The sequence below is a fragment of the Rasamsonia emersonii genome (genome assembly GCF_000968595.1).
Source record: "Rasamsonia emersonii CBS 393.64 chromosome Unknown ctg1118621760422, whole genome shotgun sequence".
Lineage (NCBI taxonomy): Eukaryota > Fungi > Ascomycota > Eurotiomycetes > Eurotiales > Trichocomaceae > Rasamsonia > Rasamsonia emersonii.
This window is the reverse complement of record NW_013563011.1, coordinates 21,699-46,550: the sequence shown is the minus strand read 5'-3', so window position 1 is coordinate 46,550 and position 24,852 is coordinate 21,699. Positions and strand designations below refer to the sequence as shown.

The 24,852-nt window shown below is 49.7% G+C and overlaps 10 protein-coding genes across 10 annotated transcripts; 5 read left to right on the top strand and 5 right to left on the bottom strand.

Annotated features, from left to right (window-relative positions):
• Positions 1–559: 559 nt before the first annotated feature.
• On the top strand, positions 560–3,266 carry T310_6565 (Transcription regulator BDF1; the record flags this gene model as incomplete). Its single annotated transcript, XM_013470625.1, has 3 exons — positions 560–660; positions 775–2,869; positions 2,928–3,266. 3 exons carry the CDS (start codon positions 560–562, stop codon positions 3,264–3,266), a joined length of 2,535 nt encoding a protein of 844 aa, XP_013326079.1.
• Positions 3,267–4,041: 775 nt separating this feature from the next.
• On the top strand, positions 4,042–6,526 carry T310_6564 (Uncharacterized protein; the record flags this gene model as incomplete). Its single annotated transcript, XM_013470624.1, has 7 exons — positions 4,042–4,053; positions 4,293–4,373; positions 4,462–4,560; positions 4,701–5,242; positions 5,345–5,664; positions 6,198–6,394; positions 6,461–6,526. The coding sequence occupies 7 exons, from the start codon at positions 4,042–4,044 to the stop codon at positions 6,524–6,526; spliced, it is 1,317 nt and encodes a 438-aa protein (XP_013326078.1).
• Positions 6,527–7,206: 680 nt separating this feature from the next.
• On the bottom strand, positions 7,207–7,972 carry T310_6563 (Mitochondrial chaperone Frataxin; the record flags this gene model as incomplete). The annotated part of the gene is made up of 2 exons (XM_013470623.1): positions 7,207–7,482; positions 7,580–7,972. The coding sequence occupies 2 exons, from the start codon at positions 7,970–7,972 to the stop codon at positions 7,207–7,209; spliced, it is 669 nt and encodes a 222-aa protein (XP_013326077.1).
• A 556-nt stretch (positions 7,973–8,528) lies between these two features.
• Positions 8,529–10,100, top strand: T310_6562 (uncharacterized protein; the record flags this gene model as incomplete). Its single annotated transcript, XM_013470622.1, has 1 exon — positions 8,529–10,100. The coding sequence occupies one exon, from the start codon at positions 8,529–8,531 to the stop codon at positions 10,098–10,100; it is 1,572 nt and encodes a 523-aa protein (XP_013326076.1).
• A 481-nt stretch (positions 10,101–10,581) lies between these two features.
• T310_6561 (Exocyst complex component Sec6) lies at positions 10,582–13,548 on the bottom strand (the record flags this gene model as incomplete). The annotated part of the gene is made up of 1 exon (XM_013470621.1): positions 10,582–13,548. The coding sequence occupies one exon, from the start codon at positions 13,546–13,548 to the stop codon at positions 10,582–10,584; it is 2,967 nt and encodes a 988-aa protein (XP_013326075.1).
• A 1,380-nt stretch (positions 13,549–14,928) lies between these two features.
• On the bottom strand, positions 14,929–16,844 carry T310_6560 (Sphinganine-1-phosphate aldolase; the record flags this gene model as incomplete). The annotated part of the gene is made up of 4 exons (XM_013470620.1): positions 14,929–15,940; positions 15,992–16,125; positions 16,176–16,653; positions 16,759–16,844. 4 exons carry the CDS (start codon positions 16,842–16,844, stop codon positions 14,929–14,931), a joined length of 1,710 nt encoding a protein of 569 aa, XP_013326074.1.
• Positions 16,845–17,618: 774 nt separating this feature from the next.
• On the bottom strand, positions 17,619–19,263 carry T310_6559 (Homocitrate synthase; the record flags this gene model as incomplete). The annotated part of the gene is made up of 5 exons (XM_013470619.1): positions 17,619–18,564; positions 18,621–18,706; positions 18,746–18,826; positions 18,890–19,125; positions 19,194–19,263. The coding sequence occupies 5 exons, from the start codon at positions 19,261–19,263 to the stop codon at positions 17,619–17,621; spliced, it is 1,419 nt and encodes a 472-aa protein (XP_013326073.1).
• Positions 19,264–20,426: 1,163 nt separating this feature from the next.
• Positions 20,427–21,378, bottom strand: T310_6558 (uncharacterized protein; the record flags this gene model as incomplete). Its single annotated transcript, XM_013470618.1, has 2 exons — positions 20,427–21,148; positions 21,282–21,378. 2 exons carry the CDS (start codon positions 21,376–21,378, stop codon positions 20,427–20,429), a joined length of 819 nt encoding a protein of 272 aa, XP_013326072.1.
• A 1,126-nt stretch (positions 21,379–22,504) lies between these two features.
• T310_6557 (uncharacterized protein) lies at positions 22,505–23,393 on the top strand (the record flags this gene model as incomplete). Its single annotated transcript, XM_013470617.1, has 3 exons — positions 22,505–22,810; positions 22,936–23,267; positions 23,327–23,393. 3 exons carry the CDS (start codon positions 22,505–22,507, stop codon positions 23,391–23,393), a joined length of 705 nt encoding a protein of 234 aa, XP_013326071.1.
• Positions 23,394–23,866: 473 nt separating this feature from the next.
• T310_6556 (Mitochondrial peptidyl-tRNA hydrolase Pth2) lies at positions 23,867–24,628 on the top strand (the record flags this gene model as incomplete). Its single annotated transcript, XM_013470616.1, has 1 exon — positions 23,867–24,628. One exon carries the CDS (start codon positions 23,867–23,869, stop codon positions 24,626–24,628), a length of 762 nt encoding a protein of 253 aa, XP_013326070.1.
• Positions 24,629–24,852: the final 224 nt, after the last annotated feature.

The window sequence follows — 24,852 nt, the reverse complement described above, 5'->3', positions numbered from 1 at the left end:
GGGTCACCTGACTACCGTCGGTCTTGGCTTACACCTGTCGAGGCTCGCTTCTGATTTTTAAAGCGAGCGGGAGTCTCGGCGCTTTCCGGCCTCTTTTTTATTCTTCTTTATTTCCATCTTTTCTTTTCTTGGCCTTTCCCGCTGTCCTCGCCGCTCCCACTTAGTCATCACCTTGCCCCTCACGTGACCTTTAACTGTCTTGGCAATATAAAAGACTCGCCTCCATCGCATTTTCTACTTTGAGTCGCGTATCTATTCCTGTATTTTTACTGCGACTTACCTGCAGGTGGACATTCTCGGGCGTCGACACCCTTCTCCCAAGAGAGGACGACTGTTGTGTGGGACCTCATCCCTCAATCACCTGCTTCCTGTGAACTAATTCGGTGGTGTCTGGCCGACGAAGGAATCCAATCTTAGTCTGTGATAGCACAGAGTATTTTCAGTTCATTATTGCGTTGTCGCTCCCTTAAGTTCCGGATAGCCGCTGCTACTCCCACGTCCTCTATTGATTGTTAGATCCTGTATTTTGGTCCGTGCCGGACCCGTTTGCGAAGTCACTATGGCAACTCCACCCCCCGAGGGGGCTTCAGTTCTCAAGGAGGAAAAGCCTCACACGACGCCGGTCTTGACTGATGTGTCGGTTGATTCTGCAGTCAACAGGTATGTATGTCTTGCTTCTTTATGTCTCATGGCTTCCTTTCTTCCATGTCTTGAACGCGCTTTCCTTGTTTGATGAGTCTTATATAAACATCCATGCGCTGACCATTTGCTCAGATCGCCTGACTCGCTCCCAAATGGGAAGGCAGATTTACAAGAAAAGCAGGTCAATGCTACAGTCAATGATGCTGCTGTGAGCGTCAAAGAGCTGTCTCCTGCAGTGAATGGGCACAGTGCCAGCCAGACGCCACTCCCAAATGGCGCCACAGTGAAGGACGAAGCTCTCGCATCTGACTCGTCTTCCAAATCTCCAGCAACGGGTGCTCAGCCTTCCTTGGGCGAAGTCTCGTCGGCTCAGCCCGTCTCTCGGACAACCGACGCCACCTCAGAAACACCGGCAGTTTCCGTGGATCCTGGGGTTAATAACCCCCCCACTAACTCTCCAGATTCAAAATCTGCAGAACCCTCAAACAACCTTGCTGCATCGGACGACGCGATGACAGAGAACGGCCCCGCCTTGCAAGCCGCGCCCTCGGCAGAATCAACCTCTGCTGATGTCATCATGCAAGACTCAGAACAAAACCCTCAGCAAGACGCGTCTACGACCCTCCCTCATCATCCTTCATCAACCACTAAGCCTGACTCTTCTTCTGAGACTTTGACCAGCAAGGAGGCAACTGAGTCTGTTTCACGCCCTGCTGATCAGGCCATGACGGACGCGCAACCTTCTCCAGTTAAGGTGCAGAGAGAGCGGGATGTTGATCCAGGCGAGGAGCCTGCAGCTAAGCGAACCAAAACCAACGGCGACGCGCCTGAGGCGTCCACGTTCAAAGTTCCTGATGCCCCTACGACTACAAATCCGCCGGCTGAACCCTCGGCAGAGGGTTCAAGTATTACTAAGGTGCAGCACAAGTTCCTGACGAAGTGCATCACCAGCCTGAAACGCATGCATGATGCTCGTTTCTTCAGAGAGCCCGTCGATCCTGTCAAGATGAACATCCCCACCTACCCCTCGATCATCACTCGTCCTATGGACCTCTCGACTATTGAGAAGAAGCTCAAGGGCGGTCAGTATGAAACTGTTGACGCCTTGGTCGATGACTTCAACTTGATGGTCCAGAATGCGGTGACGTTCAACGGTCCTGAACACCTCGTGAGTCAGGAGGGACTGCGGCTGAAGGCCACCTTCGAGAAGCAGATGGCGAATCTTCCGAAGCCTGATGAGGTGGAGGAGAAGAAACCAAAGAAGGGTGCGGCGGCCAAAGCCCCTGCTGCGCGCCGTGAATCACGGTCCACCGGTGGCCAGACCGCCCAGCGGCAGAACGCCACCTCGCCGCAAAGCACCACCTTCGCCCTGGGACCCGAGGGCCTGCCGCTGATTCGTCGCGACTCCACGAATGCGGACGGTCGCCCCAAGCGTTCCATTCACCCACCCAAACGCGATCTGCCATATGCTTCCAAGCCGAAGAAGAAGAAATATCAATGGGAGCTGAAGTTCTGCCAGGAGGTCCTGGATGAGCTCCATAAGCCGAAATACTACAATATCGCGGCGCCTTTCTACTATCCTGTCGACCCTGTCGCTCTGAACATCCCGACTTACCATAATATCATCAAGAAGCCTATGGACCTGTCGACTGTCCAGACCAAGCTCAAGACCGGTCAGTACGAGAATGCCAAGGAAATGGAGGTTGACATGCGTCAGATCTTCAAGAATTGCTTCAAATTCAACATCCCTGGAGACCCCACTTACATGGCTGGCAAGAAGCTTGAAGAGGTCTTTGAGGCTAAGTGGGCTCAAAAGGCTCGTTGGCTTGAGATGCATGATCCCAATGCGGGCCATCACAGTGCTTCTTCCGATGAGGAGAGCGAGGACGAGGCAGAAGACAGCGATGATGACGCCGATCAGGAGAAATTGCAAATGCTTCAGAGGCAGATCGCAGAGATGTCGAAGCAGGTCGAGGCCATCACCGCGAAAAAGAAAAAGACACCGCCCGCCTCGAAGAAATCCGGCAAATCTAAGACAGGCAAGAAGGATTCCAAGAAGGGACTGAGCAAGAAAGACAAGAAAGTCTCGAAGAGTGGGAAACCTGAAAAGCAGCATTGGGTTACGTATCAGGAGAAGCAGATCATCTCCAACGGTATCAGCAGTCTTCCAGACAAGAAAATGCAGGAGGCTCTCAAGATCATCCAGAACAACGTTCCATCTCTAAAGGTATGTTTCGTGTCTATGCTGTTTCTTCTGGCTGTTGCAGACGCTGACAGGTATTTAGGGTATCCAAGAGACCGAGATTGAGCTTGATATTGACGAGCTGCCTAACGAAGTTCTGGTGATGCTTCTGAAGTTCGTCAAGAAGAACGCCCCGCATGTTCTTGAAGAAGAAGAGCAACCAGCGCCGCCTCCTGTTCCGTCAGCAGTTTCGTCTAAGCCCAAGAAGAACAAACCCATGAGCAAGTATGAACAGGAAGCTCAGATTAACATGCTTGAGGGTAGCCTGTCACGATTCCAGGGAGCTGCAGCCCGTTCTCCAGACCCAGTGCCTTCCGTTGAGAACAATGTCGAAAGCAGTGATGACTCAGACGACGACTCGGAAGAAAGCGAAGAGGAGTAAATGCTAGCCTGTTCTTTGGCTGCGGTTTTGTCCCTTTGTTTTATTTGGCCTGCGTCTGGTTATTCCTGCGGTTACCTAGCGTTCTCGACGGCTCTTGCAAGATGCCAGCGTCCTGTTTTCGCCTTCTTGCTGAACCCATATTAATCGAAATAATTTCTTGGTGGACCCTGCTGTTCGTTGCGGGTGTTGCCATTCCTTTTTGTCTCTGGGAAGCAATGCCTGTCGACTGACAGCCAAGGATTCATTGCTTTTCCATTGTACTTGTATATATTTTTTTTCTCACCCGTCATTCTGGCTTCTCTGCCTTTGAATTTTGTCTTTTCAATGCGATGACTAGACGAGAATGATGGCTGGCTTGGATGGTTGCTTTGTGCCTGGCTCTAACGTTTCATGTCCCTATCTTACCGAGTCGCTATCTAAGCGTCAGGTCAGCGCTTCTATTTTGATCCTGAACGGTCTTCGTGGGAATTCGGCAATGATTTCTTATTCCTTTTGCCTTCTCAGCTACCCCGCTTTGTACTTGTTTGCACCTTTTTTTTTTCTTATTGTGGTCGGAAGCTGCAGATTTAAAGTCGTATGGGGGTTGACATACGAGCTGTGGCTGGGTTATGATGAAAGGGATTCAGTCTTCGGCTTATGGTATCTTTGAGGATGCAAATGCCAGAGATGGAAGCACATTGTATGATTATGAATATGAAAATGTGAAAAGGACAGTTCTCTAATGTTGAGGTCTCAGTATCTTGCCCTGTAAAATTGGACTTGTGCCTTGTCAGTAATGGTTGATAAGGTTAGTGGACAGGAGAGGTGTATGAAATTACGTAGATAGTCATACTCCGTAACTAGTAATAATGTTGCATTGATTCTATCTGCCACGTGACTAATGGACTTCGTTGTTTACGACTAACTGATAACCGCAATCTATAGTGAGATCGAGCCGCAATCACAAACAGTACCGTCAACAGCATGATACCGCCATGCGACCCGGCTGTTCTCGATAACAATCCACAATTTAAAAGACTCCATCAGCATTTGACGAATAACCTCCTAAACCCAGATGGAACGACACGGGCTGATGACAACGACCGGACGCGGAGGGCCGTTGCGGAGGTACGTCCAGCCATAGCGAGCTCTATGCCGCGCCACGACTTGTGACAACGGATCGACGCTGATTGGGATGATGTATTGCTGTTTGCAGGAACTGAGGGCTTGTCGAATACGACATGCAAAGAAGCAGATCCTGAAACGGGCGACAAGGCAAATCGCGCTGGATTCGCGAAGTAGCTTACCAGATGAAGTGAGTATACTCCGGGCCGTCTTTCCGCCACTCCTACAAGTGGCTGCGGTGAACGACTGGCGAGGAATGTGGTCATGTGGAGGAGTGAGAAAGTGATAACTTTTAGTTGGGGGTCTTCTCGCTGACCGTGACCGAAAAAGCTACGAGATACTGTTGCGATAATCTCTCTGTTCTTGGAGTCCCAAACCCCGCTCAACGAACTCGATAATGATAGCTCAGGAGACGATGGAAATCAATCTCTCCTCGATCAGGACATCAATGACTTTCGTTCCAGTATTCGTACCTTGATACCACATCTCTCAGACTTGCTCTCTTTGAATCTCGACAGCCTTCGAGCGATTGCAGATGCTGTGACGAATTCTGGTTCAGCCAGCTCGTCTTCAGATGTGCCATTTGCTAATCAATCACGGTCTCGCGCACGGGCACGAGTATCTGAACCGTCTCTCTCCTCACAGCTCTCCGACAGGCAGCGCCGACTTCGCACCCTTCAGATTTCTGAACTTCCGGCGTCACGGAGACAGATGGCGGTGACTGCAGCAGCCGTTATGGCGGCGCGTGCAGAAGTTATGGAACACATCGTTGTTCTCTTGGAACGAACGAAACATGGAGCGTTGTCTCGGGCGTCAAAGGCCCAGGCAGAGCATTTGGCAACAGTTGCAGAGGGAATGGAGGGCAAGACTAGGTATGTTCTCATTTACCCCCTTTAGTTTTGCCTTCTCGAGCTCAATGTCGGGCTTCGAGTGGACAATTGCTGGCGGAGATTCTGACATCTGCTGTCATTCAGAGTGATGAAGCTCGAGACCCTTGCAACCATATACACACCGGAGACAGTTGCAGCTCTTAATAATTACCGCGAACACCTACGGGAGACTCGACTGCGACTTGAGGAGAAACAAAAGATTGCGACTCAGGCGTTAGAAGCTTATGAAGCCGCTGATCTCGGCCAGAAGAATGGTGATGGGGCTAGTACCGACGAGGGAGCGGCCAGCCGAATGAGTAGGGGTGGTAAAGCTACATCAGGAGCTATGGTTGACATAGCACGTCGGTACGGTGCCCTGGTTAAAGAAGTCGAAACCATCAAGATGGAGATGAAGAGATTAGGGGGTTAGTGTTTTTGATACTCCACCCTGGATGGTTTTTCGTGTTTAATATTATCTCGTGTTGATACCCATATGTCTATGAATTCAGTCTTTGAATCTGGAGGATGTGGGATAGATCGTTGGATTAATATATAGGCGTCTTTAATTTCTCATGAAGTAAATGATTCTCCTCCCTTTCCTATTAGTCCTCGAGTATCGATGAAACATCGCATTAGAAATTGTATAGAGGCATGACCAAGCTTTCCCCATAGTTGGTCACGTGGCGAGACGAAGTTTCCCGCGGTGGCGATGTCGTCGGACTTGTTCAATCTCACAATCTCACCCATCCATCTTGCACAAAGTTCGTCGTGACATTCTGAAACCTGAATAATCAGCAGCAAGGATTTATTCACGTTCAACCGGCTCCAACACGCCCGTTCGCAGCCCTGTTAGTCGGAACTTTTTTCATCGATTCCGCGACCCCGCTATTAACCCCGCGCAACTTGACATTCACGAGCCGAAACCAAAAAACAGTGAGCCAAAAAAAAAAAGTTTAAGCCATGGCGGACGATAACATCTCCATTTACGACGAGATCGAGATCGAAGATATGACCTTCGATCCCAACCTCCAGATCTATCACTACCCTTGTCCGTGTGGCGATCGGTTCGAGATTGCCATCGCCGACCTCCGCGATGGCCAGGACATCGCTGTCTGTCCGAGCTGCAGTCTGATGATCCGGGTGATTTTTGACCATGTAAGATGCCATTTCTTCATTGCATATCGTTTTGTTTTCTGTGCTGACACTTCTTTGTTTTATCAGAGTGATCTTCCAAAAGACGATTCGGAGCAGCAGAAGGCGCCTTCTCAGATAGCCGTTCAGGCGTAAAGGGGAAGCCAAAACCAAACAAGTCTTGGATCGCAAAGGAGACAACTATATGCACCTCTATCTGATGAATCAATCAAGTGGGGGTGATGCGATCTCCCATAGCGTGGCACGCGAGTCTAGGAACCATGTTCCAGATTGCGAGGATCCTTCCTGTTTGGCTCGAGAATATCTCGAATGACAGAGGGATTTTTTTGATGGATAAACACTATCTGCTGGCGTCTGAAGAGCTCTCTTATCACAGACGCCCTCCACCTAGCCAACTCTTGGATTCTATTCAGAGTACGCGGACTCTCCATCCGGTCCACACCCGGGACTGAAAATTGTGCGAATCACGGCGTCTCCGTATATCGACAGTTTCAGAATGAGAATATTATTCATCTGGAAGATGGGATCTCCGCATTTTCAGTTGGCTGGTACCCTGGTTCTGGAGGGGAAGCGACACAGAATTCGATATGAGGAGGGCTTAGGAAAGAAGGATAGTTGCGTCTGCTCATAGCGCAATATACGCCACTGCGGAAATCGAAGGAAAAAAAATCGATGAAAATTTACTATCTTGAATCAAATTCACTTTATCTAATATACATAAATCTTCATAAACCCTGTATCCACGATCTCAGATATGCCAAATATATATATTTTTTCCCCTTCCGTTGTGTTATTATTTACTTCCTGGATGATCACTAGTCTTCCTTCTCAGAGTAGATATCTTTTGGGAGACTTATTGAAAGCTCCTTGTTCAGCAGGTCCGTGAGATTGGACCCGTCCCGAAGATAGATCCATTGTCCGTTCAGGGTCCCCCGAGTATCCTGCTTCTCGTGCATCTGATCGCCCTGGACGACCCAGTCGTAGCGCTTCGGCCCGGAGATGGGAGAGCTCAGCCAGATCTGCTTGTTGGGGGGCTGCTTGTTGAGGACGTAGGTGCCAACGCCTGGGGCGATGATGTTGAGGACGCCGGACTATAGGAGATACAGTTAGCGTAAGTCCTTACTCAATCGCGACCATTTTTTGACGGCAAACTGCAAAACTGGTTAGAGAACGAAGCTCTTGACGTACGCTATACTCTGCCTCAAGCTCCGAGCCTTCCTCCTCCTGCGCCCTTTCCACCTCCGCTAGCAGTACGTTCAAGTAATGTTCGGCATACTCGTGATACTGATTGTCCGTCAATGGTGTTGGCTCTACTACATGGACTGCGCCGCCTGCGACTCGGCTCGATTGAGGTTTTGGAGGAGTTGGATCGGACGGGCCGGGCGTGATGCCCTTGCGGGCTGCAGGCGTCGAATGGAAGCTCCGACGAAGCCGCCGCCCCTGCGACGAGGCAGATGAGATGGCTCGGGCCTGTTTCGACTGGAATTGGCGAGCTGCCGGTGTCGTCGAGACCGAGGCGCGGCGACAGACACGGAGGGACGGGATTGTAGAAGTGATGGCTCGTGGCGTTCGCGAAAGCATGATGAACGATATTAACGAATGTTTCTGGAAAAAGAAAATAAAATCAACGGAAGAGAGTTGAGTCTTGTTGTTAAAAGGAGGTATAAGGAATTGGCGATGCGTGGGCAGGGAGAATTGAATCTGCGCCGGCAAAGACAAAGCTGTGGAGATGATGATGCCATCATCCGGCGCGCCGCAGCTAGCTTGCTTTAATCTTGTCCGTACTCTCTACCTAGCTTCTTGTTCATAACTCGCATGAACATGGGCCCCTTTTGAAAACACAAAGATATTTTTTTATTCTTCATTCGTTATATATTGTGTTTTCTTTTTCTCGATGGTTATATTCTATCACCAGTGTCTACGGCTTTGATATTTTATCACGCTAATGACTCTTCGAAGCGCAAAATCATAGCCGAATTTCTGAATCGCGACTTGATATCGTCTTCCTATTCGTTTCTCTATTTTCAACTACACTGTACTTATTGCTCCCATGAAGTACCCCCGGTTTCGGGGGTCTGCTATCCTATTTTCAAGCTCTTTATCCATATCTTGTGCCGTCTTTCGGCTGCCATCAATCATGTCGGAACAAACACAATCTGCACATAACGCCACTAAAAAGGAGAAACGACCGCCTCTCACCCACTTTCTTTGCTTTCCGCTCGTGAATGAGACTTCTTTGCCCCAGTTGGAGGCATCCCTGGCCAAATTTCAGGCGGCAATCCCGCTGCGGCCCAAAACAGCGAATGATCATCCATTGAAGCCCCGACCACCACTCTTCCCAGATGCTGCTATTCGACCGGTCGGTACGCTGCATCTCACTCTGGGGGTGATGAGTCTGACAACACCTGAACGTCTGGAGGCAGCTGTGGAGCTGCTGCATTCATTGGATCTGGCATCCATGCTGCGAGAAGCAGAGGCGCAGGCGAGAAGACTTCCACGCAAAGGCCGTCCTCTGGTGACGCCGACGAACCCAGACGGCCCCGACTCGGAACCGCCAGCGACTTCAGAGGTGAAGGAAGAAGAAGACATTCCCCTTCTTCAACAGCCTGTGTTGGTAGCCCCCGCTGAACCAACGCCACAAAAACGGCCACTGGAGCCGCTTTCGGTCTCTCTAGAATCGCTGCATGCCCTGCCAAAGGCTAAGGCCGCGACAGTCCTATACGCCAGCCCTGTGGATGCTACTTCTCGCTTATATCCGTTCAGTGTCATGTTGCGAGACAAATTTCTCGAAGCCGGCTTTCTGGAGGGAGAATACAAAAAGTCAAAAGCTAAAAATCATGTCCGAGACGAGGTCTGTGAGACAGAAGAGGGAAATAAAGAAGGAGAAGGAGACTCAGCACTGAGATCAGAGGAAACGGCCATCCATCAGTCTCTTTTAGAGGAAGTTCCCACAGGCGTTGCCGAAGATCCACCCCCCAGCGCTGACAGAAAACGACATCGAACAAAGGTTAAAAAACCCAAGCCAAGGCCACTCTTGTTACATGCTACGGTGGTGAACACGATCTACGTACGCGGCCGGCATCGGGAGAATAACAATAACGACAATAATGATAACAACAACAACAATAAAAAGAAGCGTAAGAACGGTCCCCTGACGTTTGATGCCCGGGGTATTATCTCCCATTACAAAGACTACTATCTCGACGAAACGAGGACCCAAGCGCGGCCCTTTCCGACCGATTGGAGTGAAGAGACAGAGCAGCAAATAACCGTTCCCAGCGAAGAAGAGGAGGAAACGTCTACTACTTCCGAAGAAGAGGAAGTAGAAGGAGGAGAAGAAGAAGACGATACTCGCCGCCCCCCTCCCAAGAAACTGAAGACCGGAGGACAACAGCAGAAATATCCCTTCATCTGGGCCGAAAACCTCACTCTCGAGAAACTCTGCATCTGCGAGATGGGCGCGAGGACACCGGACGAGGACAATGCCCTTGCAGTCCGTCTCGGACAGGAATATCGCATCGTTGCGGAACGGAGCTTGTTGGATCTTGATAAGCAGGAGCAGCAACAGCAGCAACAACAGCAACAGCAACGTGATCATCATGATGTAGAGGTCGATGTAGATATACCAGGACAAGAAGAAGAACATGCTGATACCGACAGCACAGATAGTAGCGATGGTGGCGTGAGGCTCTCACAATCCCAGCTATGAATGAATGAATGAATGAATGCCAATTCAGCCCGACTAACCGGAGCCTGGGGCTTTGGATCTCTACCTATAAACATGTCACATATACCTCGGGAACCTGGATATTTAATTACATTTCTGGATTTCTTTCTTGATTAATAATAGCAGCAGTACCTTATTAATTTTCCTTATCTCACAGTAAAATTATATCGTATTATATACAATAACCCACAACTAACCAGACGCCAACCAAACGCCTTTCCCATCCATATTCCCATGCAATACACATTCATGCGCCGATATACCCACCATACATACCATGCCGAGGTATCTGATCTTCTAATTAATTATAGTCATTATCGATCGTCACCTATACACCCCATTCGTGAACTTGACAGAAACGAAACTCGAAGAAGAACGGGAAAAAAGAAAAGAAAAAGAAATTCCATGTCCCATTGCACTGGGACTTTTCGACCGTTTCTTAGAGGCGGTCCTGTTAAGAACACTACCTCACTTTACTCATGATCGTCTCCAGACCTCTCTCGACATTCAGCTCCGCGGCCTTGGCCTTGATTGAACTGATCATCGACCGGTCAAAGTCGTCTCGCGTCCGCAGAACGGCCTCTACCCATGACAAGTGGAGATCCCAGTACTCGTTCTTGAAGGCCTCGTAGACAGAAACCACGCCGGCGCCCTTCTCGGCCTCCAGCAGCCGAACGAGCCAGTCGACCAGCCGCCATTTCTGCTTGATCGTGGCCGCGAACGACTCCGGGTATTTCTGGAAGAAGTTAAACACAGTGAGGACATCGTCCTTGAATTTCTCGGTGAACGGATCCTGACGGCGGAACTTGACGCCCCGGTTGCGGACCGCAGAGAGGTACTGGATGAGTAAAACGTCTGAAAGCTCCTCCACGAGAATATCAATAAGTGATGGGTGCAGGACCGAATTGTAGTCGGACATGTAATCTTCAAACGTCGACGTCATCCGCTTGATTGCAAATTCGCCGTACCATTTCTGCGTGAAGAAGTCGGGCAGCGTGGTACGGAAGTCGACGGTGAAGATGAGGTTGACAAATTGAGACAAACAGTGCGTGCTCAGGTCGACATAGCCATCACGAAGGGCCTCCAGCTCCGGCGTTGCCCTCGAAGCCATGTACTTGGGTGTCACCAATGGCTCGAGGTCGCGCTTGAAACGCGTTAGATAGCCGATCTGGCCCGTTTCTTCGTTATCGTCGATGCAGGCAATCTGGTCATTGGCGACCGCGATCAGCCAGTCCTGCAATTGCTGCAGGCCATCCGCATTGTCAGGGCTCGCTGTCTTGTATTTGGCACACTCTTCGTCCAGCAAGGTCTGCCACGCAGTTTGCCGGCCCTTCAAGGCACGGAACATGGAGTCGATGACACCCTCAATCACATCCGCGCGTTCGGACGCAGACGCGGCTTGAATCTGCTCATGAAGCATGCGCCACATGTCTCCAAGTGTCTTGGTGCGGAAGTATCCCTCCGCATTGGTTTCCAGTGCGTCCGGCGTCCTCTCGACAAGCGCCTTCTTCTCTGTGGCAAAGATCCGCTCCATCCATTCGTCCACTGCGTTAAGTATGACATTTTGCCATTGGCGGATCAGTTCAGGCTCACGGTCATCGAGAATATTGGGGACCAGGTCCGACTGCTTCCAGCCTAACTTCGCCATTTTCTTGTAGTACTTCTCACTCCAATGAATGATGGCAAGCAGATTGTCCGACGGCAATTCTGGGTCATCAATGAGGCCGACAAGAAAGTCATGCATCATCCGGTGATAAATTTTCGTGTAAGTATTGTAAATTTTCCATTTCTTCGGCATGAGCGATTGCATGCCCTGCTGAACCGTGTAAAGATCGTTGAAAAACCATTTGAAACTCTTCTCCAGCTTGTCTGGGTCGCTCAGGAATTCTTCCTTGGTCGCATCAAATTGATTCTGCGCATAGAGCTCTATAGCTTGCAAAAACTTCTCCTTATAGCCTCTGACGGTCTTGGGTCCAATGTTCATCGACTTAAACCGACTTGCCAGATCTTCATGGTCCTTCTGCGCCTCCTGCAATGCCCGGACTGTTTCGTCGTTTTTCTCTTCTCTTGAGATGACGACTGCCAACCGTACGACCATGCTGCGGTTGTCCGACTGCACGAGCGGGATCAGGTTCATACATGCCGTGCCGAGGTGATCGTCGAACCAGTCGATAACTGAATCGAGGCCCTGAAAATAGTCCAACAGAGTCGCTTCGCTGCTGGCATCCTTAGCCTTCCGGATCTGATCCAAGGCCTCGTCACGGAAATCCCTCAAGCGGGAAATCAGCATGTGTGCACGAAGCAGGTTTGGTTGGTTTTCGAGGTCCTCGTCATCCTCTCTCAACAGACTCTCCGCCTGCGCCACATCAGCGCTAAAGCTCTCCAGTCCCTTTTTCATCATGATCACCGCCTCGAAATTCCGCTGGATCCTGGCCAGCTTATCAATCTGAGCGAAATCGTCCACATTCGTCTGTGATTCGGCACACAACTTGTCGATTGTCTGAAGTTCATCGCGTGTCTTCGAGACCTGGCGCTGACCCTCGCTAAGAATGGCGAGACTCTGTTGCACCCTCTCAAGCTGGTCTCTCAAACCCTCTCTCAGCTGCGCATCCACGGCGGCTTTCTTGCGCGTATACTCTGCTTTCAGAGCCGGGATCTTGTCCAGATCTTCCGGGTGACGCAGAAGCTCCTCGAGCCGTGGGATGGCCACTGCTTTTTCTGATCCCTCATTCTTCGCCATATTGTCGGAGCAATGGAAAGGACTAGAGATATCAGGCCCGTATGGTATCGGCGAAAGTCTGTTTCTTGCACGTAGATAGAGCGAGGAGTACTTTATGGGCTCCTTGACAGAATTGGCAACTGCAACGTCGTTGAGACCGGATAATTCAACCCCTCGCGCAGGAATGGGCGTGGCTTTCTTCGGACTGACGGACGGGACCAATGCGCTCTGCAATGGTGCAGATCGTAAGGATGGGATCGACCTAAAGGAATATAGCCTGGTTTTGATGGCGAAACCAGCCCGTGTCAGTATAGATTCTATACCCTCTCGACCGATTGAGGGAACCGGTAATTCAGATGTGCCAGTATCAACAGTCGGAGCGAGGAGCCTCTCCCGCTCAGCCGGAGTCTCGAGCCGGAACCTGTCGCTCCGCGGTTCTGGCTGCGCTGCTTTGAGGACTTCGTCGCTGTCAGGATAAAGATCTTCTCTGCCCAATCGCTCGTCCTTGTGTAGATCCGGGCAGACTTTGGACTTGCAGGGGCTAACAGGCTGGGCCTCTGCCTGGCGGATGCGATGTTCGATGGCGGCCGCTCGCTCGGCCACTTTGCCTGAGCTCCAATCGGGGCTCCATGTCCACGACGCAGACCGCCCGTGCCTCGGGGTTGCACGTGACTCACCGCCTTCTTTGAGAGGAGATCCTGCCGGTGTCATGCTTTTCCCGGCCTTTGCAGATGCCATGAATTATTCAGGGAATATTCTTCTTCACGTCAAGGAACAGCCGTATTCAAGACTGACAGCAGTCTATTTTTGACTGGGCCTTATCTAAGAGACCACTGGGACGTGGGGGAATTTTCTGTGAACACGGAGTCTGGTCAGCTCTCAAGAAACTGTTGTGAGAAAGCAAGCTGTCTTGACGCTTTGTTCACGCTGGGAGTGGAGGAGAAGAGCAGTGACACGTCAATTGGAAGGTCTAGAGGACAATCCTGGCACGCGTTTTTACAGCCCAATCACGCTGGCGGAGAACACTGCACATCTGGAGGCCTCCTGAGAAGTGTCAACACAACCCGCAACCTCGTTCTTTCGTCCCACACATTTGTCGGCATAAACATCACCTACCACATCAATAAGTCCAATTAAAGCTGCAACAATGAGCTACTTCCGGATAACCCTCGTGCGCTCGGCAATCGGGCTGCCGCGGAAGACGCACGGCGTCCTCCAAGCCCTCGGACTCAAGAAGCGCATGGCCACAGTCTTCCACCCCGTGTCGCCCGACGTGGCCGGTATGATCATGAAAGTGAAGGAGCTGGTGTCGGTACAGGAGGTTCCGCGTCCCAAGACGAAGCAGGAGGTGCACCTGGAACGGAAACCGGATCCTGGGTACTACATTGAGAAATACTCAGGGAGAGAATGGAGGGAGAAGAGGTTTTCATGAACCGGTCCTGAATATACAATGGCTATATCTTGCTATACCAGGCCATTGAGACGTGAGAGTGTTATCGAGCTCTGCACCGAAAAGTTTTCCTGCCGCATATACAACCGAATTGATCAACTGCGGACTTGACCTACAACACCCTGTCGTCAGAAAACAACGATTTTAAGCACAGCGACGCAAGACTGTTCAGTTGGCCTCTCGGAAATGCCTTTCCCTCTTTGCATACCGGGGCTTAACCAGCGTCGACGAATTTTTTATGGAGTGGACAAGTCGCATATCAATCGACCAGTCCTTGTGGGCCTTTACTGTATCATAGGAACGTGTCTTGTGTACATTAGATGGTTGGAAAGGCGTTTAACGAATGTGCTATGAATTCGGTTCATTTTCGATTTCTAATAGGAAAACCATTAATAATAAAATGTATGATGCCAGCCCTAAAACATGGCCTTACTCCTGGTGGCCTGAAACTGTCCACGCGCCGCTCACCAAACCCGCTTTGTAAACAACCTCCCGTCTTCCATCGGTGATACATCACTTGTTTGTTACAAGAGTACAACTAATGCTTCTGAGAATTGACAACAAGGACGAGTATACTCAGCGATACTGGTGTCACCGGCCTTAGACGGAAACCACCGCTGCGCTCAATGCAATACTGCCTTTCATGCTTTGTAAAGCGTGTCCAGGAAACCTTCTGCCAATCGACTGACAATACTCTTGTCAGGTAAGCTTCCGGCTATGCCGTACAATGCGGCGGTGTCGCCACGCTGTCGCAGGAATGATTTGCCTTGTGCCTGTCTCTCCTCTGCCTTTTGCAGCTCCTCCCCAACCACTTCAATCAGATCGCTAGTGAGCTTATCCACTGCAGCAGCAGTGGGTTTCGTGAATGCACAGTGAATGGCAGGAGGTGATTGGAGAGCATTTAGATGCCACCCTCGAGCCGACATCGCGTCGGCAATGTCATATGTATCAATGCCTCCGTTCTTGCTGGCAAAGGCAACCACGCTGACCATTGGATGTCCAATAACCTCAAGATTTGCTGACAGCAATGGGTCTTCACGGATTGAGGATTCGAACTTTTTGGCGGCGCCAACGATTTCATGGCAGCTGGAGATGTAGCCGGATTCTCCCACACTCATCAGACTGGCCCAGCATCCGGCAATCAAAGAGCCCGGCCGCGACCCGGCGACTGAAGGCGATGCATAGACGCCACCGGACCAATCTGGGTAGATGAAGTATTGGTAGCTTCGGTACAATCGATTGCGATACAGAAGGACGGAGTTGCCCTTTGGTGCAAAGCCATACTTGTGGGTATCTACACTGATGCTGGTCACACCCGGGAGGCGGAAGTCGAACCCTCCCTCATCTTCATACGGAGACGGATAACCCGCTTTCTTGAGGAAAGCAATGACAAAAGACCCCAGGCAGCAGTCGACGTGAAGGGGAATCTTGTAAGTGACTGCCAGCCGGGACAGAGCCGGGATATCATCAACGATACCATGCGGAAAGTTGGGTGCGGAACCGACCAACAAGACAGTATTTCGATTAATCAGACGACGAACGGAGGGAATATGAACCTTGTATTCTGGTGCCGGGCATGGCACACGATGAAGCTTGATACCAAAGTACTGGGAAGCTTTATAGAAAGCAGCATGCGCGGTATCAGGAATGATCCTGCGGGCATCAGTATACGTTATAGGAAAAGGATAGAGACACGGGGCTTACATTTCTGGCTCCGTTACACCGCGCTCAGCGTAAGCCTTCTGGCGCGCTGCGAAACAGGCCATAATGATTGATTCCGTACCACCACTCGTGGTCACCCCAGCCCCATCCGGGGGACCATTGAACAACGCGAGGACCTGGACGAAGTAAGTATCAATTGCTACCCTCTTTCGGAGGCTTGACGAACCATAGCAACGATTTCAGCCTCCATCTTTCGCACGCCAGGGAAGACATCCGGATGGATGGGATTAGCAACGCCGAATTTTCCAAAGGCCTCCGTCTGTATCTTTAGCAGGTCCTCGCCTCCGTGGTATACAGCACCGCTGACACGTCCATCTTCCCACCTCGTGTGTTCCATACTAGCCAGCTTGTCGAGCTCGGTGCGAATCTGTTCTGGCGTCCATCCTTCCTTTGGAAGAGTCAAATACTTGGTAACCTCAGGACCCTTCGGAACGAGCTTGTCTTCGAGTTTGCTGAGAGCCGTCACGACTTGCTTGTCTACCTGGCTGCGGACAACAGGAGCGCGCAGGACCATCGAGAACAACCAGAGGCGGATGGCAGCGTAGATGTTACGAATGCTGCCAATGATGCCGTAGCCGCGCAACGAGTAGAAGGTCTTACGTGAACATCGCAGGATGAAGAGGAGGAATACGATGTTTCGAACCCTGTTAATTGCAAATAGATCAAGAAATTAGCCTTGCAATCATCGCAGTTACGTTATCACAAAGAGCGCTATCCAGATGAAGATTTCTGCTTAACAGCTGACTTACAAGTCCAGGTTCAGTGCATTCGGCAGATTCTTGCTGGAGCCTCCCAATTTGTTCTGCCAAGATGCAGGCACAACAGAGGACGCCATTGGTGACAAAGGATATAAGAACTAGAAATGAGGTTACGCGAAGAGAAACATCTCTGAGCGGTTCAGAACGGCAGCAGGCCAGCGTCCCAAGGAGTGACAATAGGATAACGATGTTGGATGGGGAGGTGACAGCATGTATTTAATAATAGCAGGTAAGTATTTAATTGATCGCGTCGGCGCTGTCGGGAGGCAGTCGTAACCGTGGATGGAGCCTCGGCTATGATTTGCTGGTTGGCGTTGCGAGGTGTTGCGAGTGGCGGCATCCGCAATAGGCAAGTACTACCTACCCCCGATAATGACATAATAGTCCGGATTACTATTGTTATCATTGTGGCATGTGACAGACGTAAGAAATTATGGCTCTCCTTTATCCAAGCCGTTCGACATAACCTTCTTAATGCAAATTGACACGATATAACTTGTTTAAATCGGGTTAAGGTCGATGAGATTGACTTCTTATATGATCACTTTTGCCAATGTAGGTCTCATGTATGTACAGACACGCCAAGCAGCGAGAGACCATTCTCTCTAAACACCAAGTCTCTTTTTTTGACAATAATAAAAAGAGAAAACAAAACGAGCAGCTTTTTTTTCAACCCATAATGAAATAACAACAACCAGATTTCGCCAATAACATGAACGCACATGAAAAAGATGGATCCTCATCTAAAAGCATCAATGGCAAATGGTGACGAGAGCATGTCACATTTTTTTTCCCTCTTATGTTTCCCCTTTGCTTTCAAGACACTATGCAGTGATACTCGCATCAACCACTTAGGCCTCTTGAGCCAGCTCCTTTTCCTTCGCTTCGAACTGAGCCTTCTCCTCTTCAGTCAGGTCGAGCAGAGGCTTGTTCTGGCCAAGCTTCAGGTTGTTGTGGTAGGCGCGAATGATACTGTCAGCATCATCAACAGCGATTGGTCGAATGTCCGCAAGAGCCTTGATCTTAGCGGTACACTCCTTGTATTGCTCATCAGTCATCTCAATATTGAGCTGCTGAGCACGCGACTTAATCGCGTTCCAACCGGTCAGCCGAGAAGCGAAGTGGACATAACGGGTCATGCCGAAATCGGCCGGGTTGATGATTTCGTACGTGCTTGGGTTGTTGAGGATGGCCTTGGCGTGGATACCGGCCTTGTGGGTAAAAGCACAGAACCCAGTGATGTAGTTGTTGAAAGGAATGTTGACCTGAACGGCCTCTGCCACAAGGTCCTCAATCTCCTTGAGCTTGTGGAGCTTGTACTTGTTCTTGACATAATCGGGGGCGACCACCATCATACGAGCCATCAGACCACCAAGAGGGGTGATTCCATTACGCTCACCAATACCGAGAACGGAGGTATCAATGTGGGTGGCACCACCTTCCAGAGCGCAGTAAGCGTTGGCAATGGCACAGCCAGTATCGTTGTGGAAGTGACACTCAATGTCACACTTGACGACACCCCTCAGGACACGAACAAGCTCGTAAACCTGGCGGGGGGATGCGCAACCGACCGTGTCAGCAATACCAACACGGTTGACACCAACCTGGTCAACGGCAGAGTAGATAGAGAGAAGGTCCACCAGGTCAGACCGGAAGGAGTCTTCACTGGAGAATCGGACTTCAATGCCCTTGGACTTGACGAAGTTGATGACTTCGATAGCGGTGTTGGTGATATAGGTCATGTCCTTGCCGTGAGAGTGCTCACGGAGGTATGATGAAGTACCGATGACAACGTCACTTGATCCAGTCAGCGCATTTTTCCACCAAAAATAGGTGCGCCAAAAAGAACTTACACTCCATCAACACCAGTCTCCACGGCTATTCTTGCATCGTCCATGTGGCATCGGATGTGAGTCAGGATCTGTGCGTCTCGGTTAGACTGCATAACCAATGGACAGTGATATCAATTGCAGCCCACCTTAGCCTTGAGACCCAGCTTGCAGATGGCCTCGCAGTCGCGTCTCGATTGCTCAGAAGCACAAGGGCTTGTAAGTTCGATCTTTACAGCGTCAGTAAGTTATCCGACAAGGGAATTGCTATCGGAATTCCAGGTATGACTCACATAGTCAACACCAAAGTCATCCAGAGCCTTGGCAATCTCAATCTTCTTCTGAGTGTCGAAAAAGGCATTGGCGAATTGCTCACCCTCCCGCAAAGTACTCTCAATAATCTTGAATCGGGAGACGTTGCTCAGGAAGTCAGTGACACCGGCGTTGTGACCGTAAGGGTTCCGGTTTGCGGACGGGAAAGGGTTCTGGCGAGATCGGATGGCGGTGAAACCCTCCTTGGGGGGGATATCTTCGCACAATGTTAGTGAAAACAAAAGGAAATGAGAGTCTGGAGATGGAAGAGACAGAGTGGTGTACCATCTCCATTGGCATTGCCGTTGACGCCATTTGTATGCCCATTGGGCACGTTGTCTGCACCGGATGACATTGTGTAGGAGCGGGGGTTGGGAGATGAAGTCACAGGTAGATAATTTTGACGAGACTTGGAGGCCAGATTCTACTTGAAAAAAAAATAAATTTTAGACAAAGAGAGACTGACTCAAGGCAGAATTTATGAGGCAGAAGAGTGGGAAAAAAAAGGAAAGAGTCACAGGCGGGGACTCTGTAGGCGGGCGATCCAGAAATAATAATTGGAATGGATGATGACTCGACAAGACGCTTTTCTTTGCTGAAGCGGGAAACTGGGGAACTGGGAAAATTTCACAGGCCAGCGTTGGTGGGGATCCGACACCGCCGAACCTCCAATTGTCTGTGCAAAAATCGATCCCCAAAGGCACCTGTTTTCTCTACAGCCTAATTTCATCAATTGTTGATCGTGAGGAATGGCACCCATTATAGGATAGATTAGCGATCGTCTGCCACCTTTTGTGTCCGGTTCTTTCACACTCAATTGGTGTGTTGGCTGCAACTCGCAAGGGCTGGTCCTCAAGCGTGCCGGTGCAGCTACCGACATCGGCACCGCTGCCTTCGCCGCCCACAGATGAGTCAGCGACGCCCACGAGTCCAGAAGCCCGTTTTAATAAGCAGCCATCACAATCATCTTCGAGCAGTTTCGCCACGGATGAGATCAATTCAAGCTCAATTCTTACTCTGGACGTGTCCTCTCCAGTCCACGATCTCACAGAGATGTCACTGCCTCTGCATGATGTGAGATACCGCCAACAATTAATATAGCCCCTCACTCCGGAGGGCTGAAAAAACTGTCTGATTTCTCCCTCCGCACTCGGACCAATAGGGATAGTCGCACTTTAAGCTTATCAAATCAAGTCGTCCACCGGGTGTTGCTCTTTTCTGTCAATTTGAGAGAAAGTAAACTGCTTCTGATAGGCAGATAGATAATAATTCTCTCATCAATGAATGATTTGATGCTGAGTAATGGACCCGCTAGACCTCACTATGAATTATCAGACAAGCCCGCTCAACCTGTTGCAAAAGACACGCTCAATTCTCCATCTATTCCAGCGATCAATGCGGTTCATCTCAATGAACCCGCCATAAGTGTTTCAACATAAAGACAGCCATTGATGCTGAATGTTTTGATGCTCCAAACTCACTAACCGTAAGAATGATCCACCATGTCGTTTTTGTCGTTCAATCACTCCAGCTCTTAAAATTCGATACATCGTGTGTAAAAGCATGACCTCGAGTCCTCTCTATTTCGTTGCACAGCTCCGTATCAACCTTGACGACTGGCCGATGATTTGGATTGTCAGTATAGACATCCGTGTTATACACTCTGCCCCGGTTGATGCTGTCCTTGCTCCTGTAATCAAGGCGCTGGATTTTGGACTGTTGAATCCCGTATCCATTCTTCCTGGGGCCCATGACGTTTCCCAATCCAATTTGCCGGCTCTTGCGCATTCCGAAGAAAAGGCCGGCCACGACAAGGATAATGACGCTCAGGCTAATTGGTAGGCCAACAACAAGACCCAGCTTGTTGAAGGACGTTGGTGGTGGAGGCTTGTAATGCTCCACAGGCTTTGGCAGCAGTGTGATCGTTGGACCTTCTCGATAGCTCGTTCGCTGACCCGATTCCGGGTTGTTCTCGATGATGTACAAGGTCAGATTGTTGTAGAACTTGCCCTGCAGCCATTCCTTTTGCATCTTGATGGGGACGTAACCGTAGCCATTTTCCGTCCTGTCCGAAGTGTATGCTGAGTCGCCAGCTGAATTGTCGGAGTATCTTAGCTCAATTATAATGGACGAATTGATGGGATAAAAGTCAACATCCCAAGTTATGTAATAGGTCGAATCCACAGTTACGTTGGTCAAGTCTTCAGTGGAAGATAGCGCTGGGTGAACTGACATCAAACCTATCACAGAAAAGGTCAGTTGATAGGAATCGGTATACTTGACAAGGTATAGGGAAACAAAATGCAAGCCAGGCAGCGAAATGAGAATTAATCTTCTAAGATTCACCAGTCTTCCCTCTGTTGACTATCATACCTGGAGAGACTTCCGCAGCATGTCCGGTAATATTTGTCAATGGGACGGCATAGGCCACTGAGAGAACAGCCAAGAGGAGAGTATTAAGGATGAACATCCTTTGAACCTATGTGGCTGGCGGTGAATCCCTTTTCAAACAAATAGACCTCTGCAATTGAATACGTCGGGAAACCGACGCCCACAGGACATCAACAGAAACAGGAGGCTCGCTTTATTGCAATGCACAACTAATAAAGACTAAGAGACAATGTAATCGTACTTCTGCCATGTGGTGTCGCGGGCAGAAAAGGTGACGAGGTTCCAAATCCATTGTTGCTACCTACCTAAGGTACTCTGGAGATTGGACTGGAACCGTGTAGTTTCCTAATTAGGAAGACTCGATGGTGGATAGGGAAATGCGTCCTTAGGTAGTACCTACTTATTTAGACGTCTGGCTCCTGCTTCGAATTTGTGGATGTCGCAAATAAACCTCGCAGTTCGGGTAATGGTATTCACTTGTTTGGTACAGCGTTACCTGAGGTACGTCCCTTAGGTAGGTAGGTACTTTCTTCTAAATAGGAACATTGTTGTATAATTGTATAATATTGGAGGCATTACGAATACTCCATGTCCAAATAACATCGCCGTGCCGTCTAACCCAGTGGAAAATGTTTATTTTCTGTCTCTCAGAGGCAATGGATGCAGCATGCTTTTTTTTAAAAAAAAATCATTCCAGACGAGGAACGTAGAACAATACTTTCGAGTAGGTTAACTTGTCTATATTACAGGATTCTTAAAAAAAAACATTGGAAACCTCTTACATCGACTCTTGATGAAATAAATAATTGCCACTCTGCATGATGAATTTATGCGGTGTTCGGCGCGGGTCGAGCCAGCACATGCTTTGCCTTATCGCTAGACTGACATCGCCCTGCATACTTGCGGGTGCGCAGTTTCCCCGCTACCGAACGCCAACCTCCTTTTGGTGTGATCGCGTCTCCCCCCCAAGCTGCCAGCTAAACACTAATACTCCGTATTGCCTATACTGAACAACAGTCGCATGCCGTGATTGTGGCCTGGTGTTCGTTGCAACATTAATTTTCATCTGGGTCAATGCTTGTGTTTCTTTAACTACCTAATACTGTCGATACTTCTATATCATTAATTCCACCTTTTGGTCTATTGTCTTCTTGCGGCTTCTCTAGGAGCATTATTTCTGCGGATTCCCGTGTCCACTCCCCCAAATGCGTCTCTCGCCACTCCTCGCTTTACTCCCAGCCTTAGCCGCTGCTCAGAATCAGATTCCCTTTGGGGAACAGATTAAGGGTTGGCTCAACAAGGCCAAAGCTTATATACCCAGTGCAAATCCGGCTGCTCCCGTGGAGGAGGCCGCCGAGAAGGTTGTGGAAAAGACCGTCACACCGTTGAATCTGAGCAACTGGCAATCCATATTGGAGCCGTCGTCGCAGCCTCAAGACTGGCTCATTTTCATTACCGGTGGGAACAAGACCTGCTTTGGTCGCTGTGGCACAGCAGAGAAGGCCTTCAACGTATGTATGCGCGATCTGTGATGATAGTCTTCATGATATTGATCCGATTTTCTCTTTAGGAATCTGTGCTTCTCTTCGCTAAGGACCCAACTTCTCCTAATCTCGGGTATCTGAACTGTGAACAGGAACGTGTTCTCTGTTCAATCTGGGCTGCCGGGACCCCAACAATATGGCATCTGCAACTTCCCGAGGCCCAAGCTGGGGAGCCTCGTCCTGCTGCGCCTCTGCACATTGTCTACCTGAACACGACCACGGTTACTCCAGAAACTATCTACAAAATTCACTCCGAGAAGACTTATGAGAAGGATGCTCCTTACGAGGGTGCACTTCATCCACTTGATGGTTGGCTTGCGAAATACGGGTTGAATGTGCCACTGGGATATGTCATGTATGGCTTTTCACTGATTCCCAGCTGGCTTTTCATGATTGCTATCAGTTTCTTCAGCAGGACCATTATGTGAGTATCCACGTGTCGACTGATTTAATATCGTGATTGTCAGTCTGACTTGTAACTAGGGGCCGTCGACTGGCGAACCCGGGGGCGATAGCCGGCCGCCAACAACAAGCCGGTGGTAATAACTAGAGAGTCACCAGGGTCGGTTATAGTCAGAAGTTGTGTTTTTGTTTTCTTTTCGGCTCGGAAAGAACTATGGTTTATGTTGTATATAATGAGTCGTATCTATGCAAAAGGCGCTTCTTGTCGCTGGCTTGGCTAGGATAGGATGCAGGATGCCAAACGGGTCTGCTTTAGAAATGCTCTTCGACAATGCAGTTATGTCGAAACGGTTTGGGGGGTTTTATTTCGGGCAGTTGCTTACCAGAATGAATAATTATACTTAATTCTCAGGACTTTATTCCGCGATGATGTACATGTAATATGGTGGTGATTAAATAACCAACTAGCCCCATGATTGGTTCCGTAATTGCTCTTGAGCTGCGACCGATTTTGTCAGGCCCAGCCGGGCAAGCTAACTAGATCCGCAAAATCAACAAACGGCAGAACCACATTTCAATGATCATATTCTTCTACCCCGTTTCCTTTCCAAATAATAAATAATGGCGACGCCTGTGTCGCTCGACCGCGTACCACCTAGCACGGTGTCGTACGTAATCGCAACCGCGATTATTGCAGGTGTCACGGGCTTCTTCATCGGCCAAGGTGCCGCAATCGGCCTATTCTCATCTTCCGCAGCCAAAGCAAGACAGGGCAACCATCGACTAAAGAGCTCCGATGCAAAAGCGCAGTCAGCCGATGAGGACGAAGAGGACTGGGAGAGTGAGGAAGAAGACGAAGAAGATGATGCGGGAGAGCTGGCGACCTTTGAGGGGAACACGGACGAGGTGAAGCTCGTGCTCGTCGTGAGGACTGATTTAGGGATGAGCAAAGGTGATTATTGCTCCCCCTCTGTCTGTTGTCGCCGAGATGCTATTGCCGGCAGAGCAGGAGTTTTCTTTCTCGATCTGCTTGTTTTTCAATGGAGCTTGCTGACATTTCCTCTCGCAATGACCATAGGCAAAATCGCTGCGCAATGCTCCCATGCCACACTCGCCTGCTACAAATACTACATCTCCAAAGCACCCGACTCCCCGATTTTGAAACGCTGGGAGCGCGGTGGTCAGGCCAAGGTCGCACTGCAAGTCAAGACGGAGGAGGAAATGCTACTGCTACAGGCACAGGCTCTCAGCCTGGGTCTCTGTGCTCGCGTGATCCAAGATGCTGGACGGACACAGATCGCAAGTGGCAGTAGGACAGTATTAGGAATTTTGGGGCCTAAAAGTGTAGTCGACAGCGTGACAGGCCATCTGAAGCTACTATGATAATCCATGTCACGGACCATGGTTAAAATGTGATGGTTTCTACGAACTTAGATGGCTTTCGCCTGGCAGCTGATGCAATGAACTGAACCATAATTCTGAGTCATGTATAATAGAGTATCTGGAAATATTACGAATATCTGACTTTGCCGCGTAAAATTAAACCCCGAAGCCATTCGTCGAATCAAAGAGGAAATGTTGGCCAGCCATGGTTTTTCCCTAACCTC